Genomic DNA, 16,820 nt, shown 5'->3' on the forward strand with positions numbered 1-16,820 from the left:
CCGATATTTCCATGTTCTGCGTGTCAGGAAATGTATATTTACGTGATTTATGCCCCGTCACAACTTTCTTTAATTCATAGCCCCTCACAATCTTGATGTAAGACGCCCGAAAGCTGGATTTAATCTTTCTCAGAATTTTCAGCGTTTAATGTAGTCTCCTACAGGGAGCTATAGATTTAGCCACCAGGAACGGTCCCAACCCCACGAAAAAAATATAACATACTGCATATAGTATTATATATGTATTATATAATGATTTATAATTATCGTATAATACATATATAATGCTTTGTTTTGGGATTTGGTTTGTGAGGGGCTATGAATTACAGACGCAACGAAAATTTTAGAGGTAAATGAGTGGAAACATAGCCGGTGAGTGTGCTAAATAATAAGACACTAAAAGAGAATGACATAACAACATACATAATATTTATAATGATATTATAACAACTATAATAATATAACTAAATAGAGAAAGAGGCAACACACTTGCTCTTGCCTTCCTTTATCTGAGCTAAGGGTGTTAAAAAGATGGGAGACATATTTCCTTCTGGATGTGACCCCTAGTCTCTTGTATATAACTTAAGGCCTATTCACATAGCAGCATAAAGTCAAACCGGAGACATTTCAAACAAAGTGTGCAATCCAAATTGAGTGTCGGAAGCGAATATATATACACACACACACACACACACACACACACACACACACACACACACACACACAACGAGCTTCTGCACAGTTTCTGGCTACCAAATTGTGTCACTCGTATAGTAGAATTGAACCCAAAACCACATCGTTACAAAGCGAACTTTCTTAACTATCCAGCACACACATTCTCTCTTCATCTGATACATTTAGCTTCTACGCAGAACCCCATCAATCATCTACAAGTAATATGAGAAAATAAATAGGATGTCTTAAGTTGGCAACCAGGACATATATAGACGGGGGGAAAGATTACAGTAATATTACGAATTCTGATCGAATTCGAATTCAGATAGAAACAAATACTATCGGCTTCGATTATATATTGAATCTCTGTGGAGTTAATATGATAAATAAATGTGTGTGTGAAAGAGAAAGGATCTGAGACATAACAAACACTGAGACGGGAATGGAGGAGGACTGATAGAGAGGAAGGAAGGGTGAACGGTAGAGAGATAGAAGGAAAGAGAATGAAAGAATAGGGGAGAGAAAGAGAGAGAGAGAGAGAGAGAAATGAAAGAGAGACTGAGAGAGATAAAAGAGATAGATATAGAAAGAGAGGACTGAGAGAGAGAGGGAGTGAGGCTAGAGAGAGACTGAAGAAGAGAGAAAAGTTAATACAATATAAGGTATACTTCGACTTACGTCGGGTAATTGGTTCTATGACATGCGACTTAACTAAAAATAAAAACGTGAAGTCGAAAAAGACGTGACTCGAAACGACGTAGGTTGAGGTATGCCTGAACGTGATATTTTGGTAAATCTTTGACATCAAAAGATAATAGTAAAAGATGGAGAGGAGGTGAAATGGAGAAACTTAGAAAAGAGAACAGAGAAAAAGAAAGAAACGAAGAGAAACGAGAAAGAGAGACAGTGAGACCGAGAGAGTGAGAGATAAGCGAAAAAGAAAGAAAGAAAAGAAGAAAGAAAGAAAGAAAGAAAGCAAGAAAGAAAGAAAGAGGGAAAAAAAGAAAGAAAGAGGGAAAAGAAAGAAAGAAAGAAAGAAAGAGGGAAAAGAAAGAAGGAAAGAGGGAAAAGAAAGAAAGAAAGAAAGAAAGAAAGAAAGAAAGAAAGAAAGAAAGAAAGAAAGAAAGAAAGAAAGAAAGAAAGAAAAGAAGACGAGGAAACGAAAGAAAGAAAATGAAATAGCGAATTAAATATGAAAAAGTGAAAGAAGAAAAGACGAAAAGAAAAGAAGAAAGACGAGAAGAAAGAAGGAAATAAAGAGGAAAAGAAAGACAAAAAGGAAAATAGAAAGAATGGATAAAACACGAAACTAATCGAAACTTACCATTTTGATTTGTTCCCCAAGATACTCTGGTTATATCTACACACAGCTAATATTTCCTATAGAAGTCTCCCCGGCAGGTGCTTGCTGGAGGTCTCTCTCTCTCTCTCTTGTAACACTACGAAACACTTTATTTTGACTGGCTTCTCGGTCAGGACAGCAGATAAAACTAACTTATTCTCTCCTCTTTCCTTCACACGCACTTACACATACATGCATTCATATATATATATATATAGACATACATAGGTTCGTGAAGGCAAATAAACACACATCACAGACTATATTCACAAATAAACAGATACAAGTCAACATATGCGCTTACACATATCGGGAGAAGTTCGTACGCATAGGAATACACACACATTCACATATTTACACACATCTACGCATATAGTGTGTGTGTGTGTGTGTGTGTGTGTGTGTGTGTGTGTCTCAAGTGAAGTATGTGTGATAAAACCGCATCCTGTTGCGGCAGAAGTGTATGTTATGTCATGAGAGGGGGGGTGCAAGAAGAAAGAAAGAATGAAAGGGAGAGAGATTAAGTGTTTAGAGAGAAAGAGAGAGAATGAAAGAGACAGAGAGAGAGAAAAACGAAAAAGGCAGAGAATGAGAACTGGACATTAACAAATGAGAGAAAAGTTATAAGAAAGCAAGGGTAAATAGAGAGGGGGGTACAGAGAAAGGGGGAGTGTTTACTTTGAGAGAGAGGAGAAGATTTAATAACGTGCGTAAGGGATATATGAGAAAGTGAGGGGGGGATGAGAGAGTGAGGAGAAAGAAGAAAAGGGATACATGAAAGCAACCAGTCAAACAAAACAAAAACTGCGTGAGGGTGGGAGGATGCACTATACAGAGAGATGGAGGAAAATGAGAGGAGTGGAAGGCAGAGGAAACAAGATAAAGTTTCAAATAGAAGAGTAAGAGAGAGATTGGGAGTTTTATGTGTGTGTGTGTGTGTGTGTGTTGTGTGTGTGTGTGCATGTGTGTGTGTGTGTGTGTGTGTGTGTGTGCGTGTGTGGGTGGCGAGTGTTCATAAGATAAAGAATGACAGGCTTGTCGAAATATGGTAGGTTTTAGTGTAAATAAAACTAACCAGCCAAACTTTTTACTGCTTCCTTTTAACCGGTGGCTTGTTTACAAATAGCCACACACACACACTAAAAGGGAAAGAGACTGGCAAATACACATGCATAGATAGATAGATAGATAGATAGATAGATAGATAGATAGATAGATAGATAGATAGATAGATAGATAGATAGATAGATAGATAGATAGATAGATATACATGCATAAATACATATTTAGGCACCCATAGAGACACGCGCACGTTTATTTTGTGAAGGCAACATATAAATCCCGAAGAATGTTATCAAACTATCAAACGTTTATTGTTTCAAAATGGGTGGGTCCGAAACGTTCTCAGAGTATTGTTATATATCTTTTCCAAACATGAATCAGCCGGTTATAGTTATCTAAAGGACTCCATTTCAAGCAGCTCCTAGAACGGCCGCAGGCGCGCGCACACGTGTGTGCGTGTGTGTGCGCGCGAGTCTGTGTGTGCATGTGTGAATATATATAAGTGCGTCTACGTTTAGAAAATATATACGCCCGATACAAAAGTAGTATGTTTATTGTTGGGCTAAAATCAATTTCACACTGTCTCTCTTCTCTCTCTCTCGCCTTCCCTCAGGCTTACATAGACACACACTCCCAACTAAGAGCTTCACGCATGTCTCCCGTCAGCGCAACTACTTTCTGATATAAGAGATATGACATAGCATGAAAAGATCTATAATGATTGGTCATTGGATGGAAAATGTGTCAACAGAAAACAATATATAGTAACATAAAGATGAATATCTAAAGAGAAGGACACATCTACGTGCGTCTGTGTATACGCACGCGCACATACATACATATAACATATATATACATACTATATACATACATACATATATATATATATATATATATATTATAATATTATATATATATATATATAAAAGTACAAAGTGAGATAGGGGTTATGAGTGTAACCCACTATGGGATAGCATTTATCCAATATACTTCCAGTAAAGTACCCAAAAGGCTAATACATAAATGCTTACAATTGCAATGCAATTAGCTCATTTATTTTATTAGATGAGCGAAGGTAAAATGTTTTACCTCAAATTCATAATACAAAATAAGAAAATGGAGGAATAGATTCCATTCAATCATCAACTTTCAGGTAATACCAATTCATATAATTTATTTACTAATTAATTAAATTAAATAGGAACATCCAAATCCAACAGAATAAGACAGAATAAAACAATATACATCAATAAGTAAGATAATACCATAAAAATAATACATATAAAATGGATCTTACAGCTGTTTCAGCCTGTAGATAAGAGTATCTCATTATGCCCATATTAGTCAGATGTATTGAGGTAATATGCAGTTAAAAATGAGTTACTTATATATATATATCTCAAGGCCTCGTCAGAGATTATAAAGTACAATTATAAAGATATAAAATGAAGATATAAAATGCAAATATAAATATTAAACAAGGTACACATATACAAGAATATGCATATATACATATATACATATATATATATAAGTGTATATATACCTACATATATATAAGTACATATATATAAGTGTATATACACTACATATATATAAGTATATACATAATAATATACATACACATAAGGTTACAGTTAATCAAATCTATATACTGGAATATACATATATATCCACATCAAAGGGTACATATACAAAGTCCAAAGTTCATTGTATTACATTACTAAAAACTATTAATATTATTATTATTAATAATAATACTAATAAAGGAATATGTGCATTCTGCTATTCACAATACATAGATGGAAAATACCACATAAAATATAGTATAATATAATACAGTGTAACACAAACATAATATAATATAATATATTATATTACATATTACATATACAATATATAATATAGTATAACATAATATATAGACAGATGCATATGGGAGATGCCAGTATATCAATTCAATATAATAAAATAATGCAATACAATATACAATGACATTATATTCATATATCATACAGCGATAATCGAAACTTAAGTCTAAATCTACATACATATATATACACACAGGTACCAAATATATGCACATGCATATACATACATGCGCAAAAGCATCTATTAATACATATACATATATAAAGGGATATTATCCTTTTACATCATACAAAAATTATATATGCATGTACATATATACAGTTCGCATATCAATAGGTGAGTGATAGGTCTTAACGGGCTGATAGATTATTTACAATTTCAAGTTCAATTCAATTGGTTGGCACATTTGAATTTCATTGTCTTAGTTACGGTTGGTTGAAAAATACACATACGTACATACATACACATATGCGCACATACACACGTACACATAGATAAACATAAGCACATAAATACACACATACATACATACATACATACGTACATATCCATATACATACATATATACATATATACACATACCTATAAACACCCACATACACCACACACACACACACATATATATATATATATATATATATATATATATATATATATACATTATATAGACATATATAGATATATGTATATATATATATATAATATATATATATATATATATATATATATAATATATATATATATACATATATATATACATATATATATATATGTATATATACATGCATACTAATAACTAAAAAAATAATATTATAAACCATTAAGAGTGAAAACTATGCTAATTTCTAATGATATTTTAAAATGGCCTAAAAGAGTAATAAACGTTAGGATTAATATTTGGCAAAGGTTGGAAAATATTTAGACAAGCTTTCGATAGTAGATGGAAAATACCACATAAAAATAGTATAATATAATACAGTGTAACACATAGTATAATATATATATTATATTACATATTACATATACAATATATAATATATATAAACATAATATATAGACAGATGCATATGGGAGATGCCAGTATATCAATTCAATATAATAAAATAATGCAATACAATATACAATGACATTATATTCATATATCACAATCGATAATCGAAACTTAAGTCTAAATCTACATACATATATATACACACAGGTACCAATATATGCACATGCATATACATACATGCGCAAAAGCATCTATTAATACATATACATATATAAAGGGATATTATCCTTTTACATCATACAAAAATTATATATGCATGTACATATATACAGTTCGCATATCAATAGGTGAGTGATAGGTCTTAACGGGCTGATAGATTATTTACAATTTCAAGTTCAATTCAATTGGTTGGCACATTTGAATTTCATTGTCTTAGTTACGGTTGGTTGCTTAAAATACACATACGTACATACATACACATATGCGCACATACACACGTACACATAGATAAACATAAGCACATAAATACACACATACATACATACATACATACGTACATATCCATATACATACATATATACATATATACACATACCTATAAACACCCACATACAACACACCACACACCCACACACATATATATTATATATATATATATATATAGATATACATATATATATACATATATAGATATATGTAATATATATTATTATATATATATATTATATATATATAATATATATTATATATATACATATATATATACATATATATATATATGTATATATACATGCATACTAATAACTAAAAAAATAATATTATAAACCATTAAGAGTGAAAACTATGCTAATTTCTAATGTGTAAAAAATGGCCTAAAAGGGTAAATATATATTTTAAAATGGCCTAAAAGAGTAATAAACGTTAGGATTAATATTTGGCAAAGGTTGGAAAATATTTAGACAAAGCTTTCGATAGTAGATGGAAAATACCACATAAAATATAGTATAATATAATACAGTGTAACACATAGTATAATATAATATATTATATTACATATTACATATACAATATATAATATAGTATAACATAATATATAGACAGTGTGTTTATTTTGTATTTTATTTTGTATTTTTATTTGTATCGTTTTTACGTCCTGTTTTTGTCACATTTTTTTCTTTGCTTGTTTTTACCCCTCTGCGAAGTAATTTTATTTAATTCTTTCGCAGGAAGGGCTATTTCGACGAGTCGTGTTCTGTCCTCACCTTCGAAACACGCTGGAGTTGAACTAGGGACAGCTGATGAAGGGGAATTTTCCTTGTGTAGTTTGTCTTGTACTCTGTTTTTTCGTTGTTAAAAAAGGTCCGTTTCCATGTTTGTTTTTACGTTTTCGTTTCTCGTTGAGTTCTACGTCTATTTGTGGTGTCCTGTACTCACGTATATATATTTATATATGCATGTATATATATACATGTAGATGTAGGTACGTACATATATGTATGTATGTATGTATGCATATATTTTATTTATTACACTATTGTATGACTGAGCGCCCTCGCGTCGATTCGAGTCGATTCGATTCGTTTCGTTTCGTTTCCTCCAAGTAAGTTTATATATATATATATATATATATATATATATATATATATACATATATACACACACAAATGATGTTTGGGTTAAATTTGACAGTTTGCATAAAAGGAAAAGAAAACACAATATGTCAACCAAAAATAGAATTATTTTAAAAACTCAAAAGATATCAACTAGATTAAGGCTGGGAGATGACAGTTTACTCAAAGTAGCTGCCTTCAGTTTCCACCACGGTCTCAAAATGGCTCAGGAACCATGCGCATGCGTCCCTCGCTCTGTCCCTAGTAAGATCTTCGAACACCTCTTTGATTATGGCCAGCAACTTGGACTTGGCATTGCAAGCAGAGCAGTTGGTGAGTAATCCATGAGATTACAATGAGAGGGGTTAGGAGGCCGGAAACTGGGGCTGATGAAGTCGTAGAAATTCTCCGATAACCACTTCTGACTTTTTCAGAAGGTATGGCAAGGAGTCGAAACATGCTAGCACATATATGGCCACTCTATCTCCAAACATCTCCAGCCAGGGTTTGAACACAGACGCCAGCAACTTCACGTAGCCGTCTGAACTGAGCCTAAGCCCTTGTTCAAAGATGGTGGGGCGGCATGGCGTCATCCTCATTGGAGACACACCCAAAGACTATCACAGTTTGATTTTTATATCTGGGACACCACGTGGATTGTAGGCAAGCCATCTGTTGTTCTGGATGTTGCGCAGCTCGTCCTGGCAGAAGTTTTTTTCATCTGAGAAGAACCAGAACATCTCCGGCTCAACAGGATGCCTCAGCCTCCCCAGGAGCTTCTTTGCCATCGTCATGTGGTTCTCCTTGGCCTTGGCTGTCAGAATTTGTCACTTGCGCTTCTTGTACCCATCTCTCTCGCCAAACACTGGATTCCCTTTCTTGGATCTTCCATTACCTAGTCCTGCGGTTGCTGGATGAATTCTGGCGCGCGGACACGGACAGAGTGACTTTATAGATAGATAGATAGATAGATAGATAGATAGATAGATAGATAGATAGATAGATAGATACTCATGGCTTCCGTTTCCTGTGTTTTCACCAAACCTATAAATGTCTATGCGTATGTGTGTTTTGGTAGTAAAGAATGAGTTAGTTAAGTACTCAATACTAAGAGAGAGAGTGTAATAGTTTCTTTGAGTCGATTCAGAGGCCTGTTAGTCTGGAGTTTCGCCAGCATGCGGAATTCGACACATCAGCTTGACAGCTGGTGAAGCAAGAATGACAACAGTTAAATAAAATGTATGCCAATGGTTTAACTTCCAATCCGGCTTGTAATTTAAGCCGATAGCTTAGATTATTATTTCAATTTATATTCTCAATTTCATAGCCAACTTCACAAATAATGCTTTCCTCGTTTCTTCAACCCTTATCATATATATTCACCTGCTTATATATATTCACCTGCTTATATATATTCACCTGCTTATATATATGTGTGTACACACATGTATATATATATATATATTTATGCGAATGGTTTTGTTAAGCGTGTCCAGTTTTACAATTCTATAAATAATAATAATAATGGTATTTTTTTATAAGCTTAAAGCGGTCACCGTGCAAATAGGAAAATAGTCTCAGGAAAATAGTCTAATAATGCGGTATATAAGCCCTCAACAGAAAAAGTAGGCTTTCCTGTACGCATAGGAGTCGAACCCACATCCCTATATTAACGCGACTAAGTGTTTTACCGATTACACTGTCAAATTTAAGAACTGCTGTTCATGGTTGTTTTTGTAAACAAACTTAATGTGCTTTCGGTGCGAATGGTTTTGTTAAGCGGTGTCGAGTTTTACAATTCTGTAAATAATAATAATGGTATCTTTTTTATAAGCTTAAAGATTATAACGATCACCGTGCAATGACTAAGGAAAATAATCTAATAATGCAGCATATAAGCCCTCGACAGAAAAAAGGAGGCTTTTCCGTACGCGTGGGACTCGAACCCACATCCCTTTATTGTGAAAGAGAGAGACAGTGTATGTGTGTGTGGTGTGTGTGTGTGTGTGTGTGTGTGTGTGTGTGTGTGTGTATTTGTGTGTGTGTGAAAAGGAAAGAAAGAAGGAAAGAGGTGTGAGAGAAAGGTGTGACACAAAAAAGATTAAAAAATTAACAAATGCTTCTACTTCAGAAATTCCGTTGTTATCTCACAGAGCAGGACACAAGTGTTGTTGCGGATGCTGTTGTGGTTGTTGTTGTTGTTGTTGTTGTTGCTTTTGGTGTTCATGTTGTTATTTTTGTTGTTGTTGTTGATGATTATGATGACGAATGTTATTGCTATTGATGACGTTTTTTATTGTTAGTGTTAATTTATTCAACTCCGGCTCCGCCCTGGTCTACTGGACCTATAGATACATACATGCATTCATACATACATACACACGCACACTCACATACACGCGCGCGCACGTGTGTGTATTGGGATGCATGTTTATATTTATTGATATATGTACCATGCAGGATTTAGTCGAACAAATCGACTTAGGACTATTTTTTAAAAGACTAGTACTTATTTTATCGCGGTCTTTTGCTGAACCGCTCCGTCCATCAAAAACTAGTTCGCGCTATGTTATGGATAGGTATATATAGGTGCAGCGTAGCTGTGTGGTAAGAAGATTGCTTCCCAACCACTTGGTCCCGGGTTCAGTTCCACACCGTTGCACTTTGGGCAAGTGTCTTCTACTATAGCCCCGGGCCGACTAAAGCCTTGCGAGTGGATTTCATAGACTGAAAGAAGCCCGTCGTATATATGTATCTATTTGTCTGTCTGGGTTTGTTCTCACACCCGCCACCATCGCTTGACAACCGATGTTAGTGTGTTAATGTACCCGTAACTTAGCGGTTCGGCAAAAGAGACAAATTGAAGAAGTTCTAGGCTCACAAAGAATAAGCCCAGAAGTCGATTTGTTCGACTAAAGACGGTACTCCAGCGTGGCCGCAGTCAAATGACTGAAACAAGTCAAAGAATAAAAGAATATATATACGTATATGTATATATATATATATATATATATATATATATATATATATATATATATATACACACACAGATATTATACACACACACACACACATATATAATATATATGTGTGTGTGGAGGCGCAATGGCCCAGTGGTTAGGACAGCGGACTCGATGTCGTAGGATCGCGGTTTCGATTCCCAGATCGGGCGTTGTCTATTGAGCGAAAACACCTAAAAGCTCCATGAGGTTCCGGCAGGGAGTGGTGGCGATCCCTGCTGTACTCTTTCGCCGCAACTTTCTCTCACTCTTTCTTCTGTTGGCCTGCTGACTTAGCCAGCGGGGTGGCCTCATTTGAAGGTTAAACAATGCGAAGCGCATTGTGACCAGCGATGTGTAGCAACATCTGATAGCCGGGTCGGTCACGTGATCACGTGATCACACACACATATATATATATATATATATATATATATATATATATATATACATATCTATACATATATGTACATATACATATATATATATACGTATATATATATATATATATTATATATATACATATAATATATATATATATACGATAATATGCATATATGTATAGATATGTATATATATATGTGTGTGGTGTGTGTGTGTGTATGTAAAGGTTGAGATTTGTAAACGTTTGTAAAACGTTGAGATTTTTCATTATGTAAGGATGAAAGAACAGTGACTGAATTTGTGAAGGAAATATTTATTTACCGTTACATTGAATATACCTTGCCTCGACGGGCAGGTGATCAAATCCTAGAGCATGCGAAGTAAAGTTAGATGTTATAGATTTTCCTTGTGTAGTTTTGTGTTCACGTATTCTTTTGTAATAATCGACAGATAGCGATAGAATGATGTTGTAAGATAACAGACTTCGAGCTAGTGAAAGTTGTAGGGTCGTGGAAAGTTGTCACACATCGTTGCAGCATAAAATGCTTGCACAATCGCAATTGCAGCATTGCCAAGCATGGAAGATGATGGTGTAGTAGTAGTAGTAGTAGTAGTAGTAGTAGTAGTAGTAGTAGTAGTAGTAGTAGTGGTGGTGGTGGTGGTGGTGGTGGTGGTGGTGGTGGTGGTGGGTGATTCTTTTCAGTTCAGCAGCCATGAGTTGTGTTGAGAGTTGGATTTTTTCTCTTGTACAATCAACAAATGCAATTACTATGGTGTTATGTGGCTCTTGTGTATATTTCTGTGTGTATACAGAGAGAGAGAGAGAGAGAGAGAGAAGAAGAAGAAGAAGAAGAAGAAGAAGAAGAAGAAAAAGAAAAAGAAAAAGAAGAAGAAGAAGAAGAAGAAGAAGAAGAAGAAGAAGAAGAAGAAGAAGAAGAAGAGAAGAAGAAGAAGAAGAAGAAGAAGAAGAAGAGAGTGATAGAGAGATCGGAGAAGAGGCTGCGGGGTTGTACCAATTACATAATAAGCAAATATTTCTGCCACACTTGCCTGGAGATAAAAAGTTTTCATTTCCAAAAATGGAAATTTCAGTAGAATCAGACGCTGTCTGCTCGTGAATATTATCCGCTGTAAAGACATTTAGAGTTATCAGGGCTGAGATCTTATCACTGCGGTGAAAATCAATAATAGGATCATTGGAAAGAATTTCAACTTCTCTTGTGTTCTCTGAGAAACATGTTCTAAAGCTGCATCGCCAGTTTAGATACTCACATAGCATATTTCAAGGCTTATAGGGGCCACTATTCTTCATCCGGACAAAATTATTCTCTTCGAGAAGCAACCTGTGTCTTTAGATTTTGGTTTGGAAAGCAAGAAAGTTGTGTTTCAAGAAAGAACTTGTCAGAATTTAAGTGTTTCATATAAGCTCGTCTATCAAATCTGGTAAATACCAAATAATATAATTTTACTTTGCAAGGTGCTGGTAGAATCGCTACCGTGATGGGCAAAAATGCTTAGCGGTATTTTGTCTGTCATTATGTTCTGAGTTCAAATACCGCCGAGGTCTACTTTGCTTTTCACCCTTTCGTAGTCGATAAATCAAGTACCAGTTGAATACTGGAGTCGAAAGAATCGACTAACTTCCTTCCCGAAATTGCTGACCTTGTACCGAAATTTGAAACCAAAATGATATCGCTTTACAAAGGAGGCGAGCTGGGAGAATCGTTAGCACGCCAGCCGAAAGGCTTAGCAACATTTGGTTTGTCTTTACGTTCTGATCTCAAATTCCGCCCAGCTCAACTTTGCCATTCATCTAACCTTGTGCTAAAATTTGAAACCAGTATGATATCGCTTGTGTTCTGTCCGGGGCATCCTTTGAATTTATTGTCCCTGTCTCCTCATACCCTATACAGAATTACATAGCAGTCACAAAGGTGTCAACGGGGTCGAACTGCCCCTCACCACCGCCATTCCACCCCAGCTACGCTATTGAGATCTAGTTTTCAGTCATCGACGAGAGACCGTTCACATAAGTCTTTTACAGAGGTAAGGCAGCGAATTAACAGGGCTATTATGGAGTAACATTAAATGGTTTGTATTTCTTCAGTCTCTCTGCACTCTGAGTTCAAATCCTACCGAGGTCAAAGTTGTTTCGCATTCTTTCGGGGTCGACTGTGGATTGGTTAACTGGTTAGGGAGTCGATGGGAAGATTTGCAGTATCTTTTCCGGCTCTTTATGTTCTAAGTTCAAAATCCAGCCTTGACCAATATTATAATGAATTATTTATAATAATAATAATAATAATTGTGCATAAAATAAATAAATAAATAAATAAATGAATGGATGGGTGGGTGGGTTAGTGGGTGGATGGATACGTACGTGTGTGCATGCGAGCGTGCGTGCATGCTTTAGCGCGTGTGAATATCCTTTGCTAATATAGTGACATTTGTAAGCATGGGCACACAGCCGGTGCTCCTCGAATGAAATCCACCGAATTACAAACACCTCTCGCAGTGAACCAGCGATTGGCCTGTTATAAACCTATAACCTGTAACCAACGCCGATACTATCCACAAACTGAATGAACGAATAAATAAATAAATAAATAAATAAATAAATGAATAAATACCAGAGGGACATTAAATTTGAAATAACCTTCTCTTGTGCTAAAATGCCTCATTGCAAAACAGCTGACATTTACAGACAGTAGCAGGTCTCTCAGCTGTAAAAACAGTTTTTCTCACTTCCACCCGTCTTTAAGCAGAGTAAAGATTTGTGAAAAGAACAATGATTCCTCCGCCACTAAAAAGGCTTTTGAAACCAGAAATTCAACCACCCACACAATGAAAAACACCGAACACAAAGCTTAATTTTCTCATTTGCTATTATAAAATTTTGTTTAATTTTTATCCCTGCTTTTCTTTTTATTTTAATAAATTTTGAAGTTTTTTTCTTTTTTTATGAAGAATAAATCTGAAAACATTCATATCAATTAGGCGCAGGAATGGTTCTGTGGTGAAGAAGCTCGCTTTGCAGCCACGCGGTTTTGGGTTCAGTCCCATTGCGTGACATTTTCGGTAAGTATCCTCTACAACATACTCCGAGTCGACCAATACCTTGTGAGTGAATTTGGCAGGCAGAAACTATGTGAAAACCCATCATATGTGTGTATGATTGTCTGTATGTTTCTGTGTTTGCACTTGTCCTCCCCCACACCTCTTAACAACCGGTGTTAGTTTGTTTACACCCTCGTAACTTAGCGGTTTGGCGTCGATTAAACTCTTCCAGGCGGTGCCCCAAAATTGTCGCTGTCCAATGAGTAAAACAAGTAAAAGATATCCAAGTATAAAAGTTATTTCATTTCACTCACTTTGTTCCAATTCTACATAATATAGAACTATTAAAATCGGGACCAAAACCGAAGTTTTTCTATTTAATCCAATGCCATCTACATGTAACCTGGACATGTCACACCATTTCTGTGTTGACTCAATGAACAGAGATTCCGAAAACACCTTGGAATGGAGTCTTGTATAGCAGCCTAGAGACACAATCATTATGTATATGAAAAAAAACCGGAACAGCACACGACTAAATCCGTCAGAGTCGCTACAAATGCTCGACTTCCCCCATCATCAGGAATCCCTCCGAGTGAACGCGTTTACTCAACATAGCAAACTCTGCATCACAATGGCTGACCTTCCTCTTCAAAACAAAAGAAAAAAAATGAGGTCAAACTCACAATGACGTATTACTTCCACATTTGGGAGCAAATATCCTGAACCGCTTCGAAAAATCAGATAAAATTGCCACTGACTGGTTTATATGAAGTCGTTCAGCAGCACCGGTGACATAGCTGAGAGTGCGCCGCCCAGAGCAGCCTTTGAGTTTTCCACCACTGGCCACCAAACCTATACAGTCATATACAACAGACCCAAAAGCGTCACCCCATAAAAACAATGTCCGGGACGGACTACCCGTCACCCATCGTAGCTACGCTACCAAGCAACACACTCCAGCCTTCATTCCACATATGTCCCGTCTCTTCTTGTTTTTTTTCTACTTATACAAAATTGAACTCTATTTCACAAAATCGGCTGGCTTTGTGACATTTCCACACAGGCTTTCCTACTTCACTTTAAATTCCTCACGTCATCCAAAGAACGTCAGACTTGTAGAATTCGCTTCATTACGTTTTTTCTTTATATATATATTTTCTGAAGCTATCACCATACACCTCTTCAAGAGGAACAGTAACCACACCAGTCTTAAATTGCAAGCAAAGATCGTGGATACGGCTCCTCCAGAACAATTCAACCAAATTATATATTGGAAACGTAAAACAGTTTCAGGTTGTAAAATGTAAGGATTAGGAAAAAACAGAGGAAATATGAATGAAGAGAAAAACTAATTAAGGAAAATACAATGCACATGCATATACATACATATATACATACATATATACTGACAGACATACACATATATACAGCAGTCCGAAAAACAAGTAGATAAGATCCTTAAATCTATTGTAAGGGGTTGGTAAGTTTATGTCTTCCGAAAAGACTGTGAAAATGCTAAACTGAAATTATTGCAGCCCATTCCATCGATCTAGCAAGCTATCTACATAGCTATTGACTACATAGCTATCGAGTAATCAATCAAGCAATCTACTTGAATATAAACTATATTTCTATTCAATTATTTATACATATATATATATATATATATATATATATATATATCACGTGATCACGTGACCGACCAGTCCATCAGATGTAGTTACACATCGCTGGTCACAATGCGTTCGCATTGTTTTAGCCTTCGAATGACGCCACCCCGCTGGCTAAGCGAGCAGGCCAACAGAAGAAAGAGTGGGAGAAAGAGTGGTGAAAGAGTACAGCAGGGATCACCACCCCCTGGCGGAGCCTTGTGGAGCTTTTAGGTGTTTTTGCTCAATAAACACTCACAACGCCCGGTCTGGGAATCGAAACCGCGATCCTACGCAATGGCCTAACCACTAGGCCATTGCGCCTAAACGTATATAAATATATATATATATATATATATCCTTTCTTCCTCTCCCCTCTCTCTCTATATATCTCATATATATAAATATATTATATATATATTTGTGTAATATATATATATATATATATATATATATATAATATATATATATATGAAAAAAGAAAAAGAATGATTTCATTGGTAGCTCTCGTCAGTTTAATTTATTATTAAAAAAAAAATTTTAATAATATAAATTTTAGTTCTATTAAAACATTTTTAAATAATTAATTAAACTAATTAAAACTACCGGTGACGTCATTCTTTTTCTGTTTTCAAATATCGCTAACTGTGCCAAGGATCTCACACATTTTCCAATGTGTCGGTGAAATTACACACACACACACACATACACATACAAACGTTCAAACATACATATTATTCCTAAACAAGAATGTTGTTGATAGTGACATCGTCGGACAATGGCTTAGCAGGCTGAAACTTCGAAGTCACTGACAACAGCATTCTTGTTTGAGAATAATAAATTTGTGGTCTACAAAAGTATAGAGTAACCCATCAGATTAATGTAAAATTGTTTTTTGTTATATATATAACTGAACATAAAAACAAGCATCCACCCTAAGGGGTTAGCCATATTCAAATGGCAAATATGCGTCGTCACGATATTTTATATATATATATATATATATATATATTATATATATATATATATATAATATATATATATATATATATATATATATATATATATATATATATATATATATATAGTTCTTCACAGTAAATAGCGAAAACGAGAGTAAAGCCCACCCGCTCCAACATCAAATAATTGTAGAGACTCTTTTACATGTATTGAGTA

At 35.1% G+C, this 16,820-nt stretch overlaps 1 protein-coding gene across 2 annotated transcripts in view; it reads right to left on the reverse strand.

Moving 5' to 3' along the window:
• The window catches only part of LOC115215589 (tubulin polymerization-promoting protein family member 3), a 64,518-nt gene that overhangs the window by 47,118 nt on the left and 580 nt on the right, over positions 1-16,820 (reverse strand). The window contains exon 1 of one of the 2 annotated variants that reach the window (XM_029784802.2): positions 2,000-2,247. The exons of the other annotated variant lie outside the window; for it this stretch is intronic. Within the exon in view, the coding sequence (XP_029640662.1) occupies positions 2,000-2,002 (3 nt within the window). The 5' untranslated portion in view covers positions 2,003-2,247. Of the gene's footprint in view, positions 1-1,999; positions 2,248-16,820 lie in introns of those variants that run through there. 2 annotated transcript variants of the gene reach the window in all.

Source organism: Octopus sinensis, linkage group LG9, assembly GCF_006345805.1.
Source record: "Octopus sinensis linkage group LG9, ASM634580v1, whole genome shotgun sequence".
NCBI lineage: Eukaryota > Metazoa > Mollusca > Cephalopoda > Octopoda > Octopodidae > Octopus > Octopus sinensis.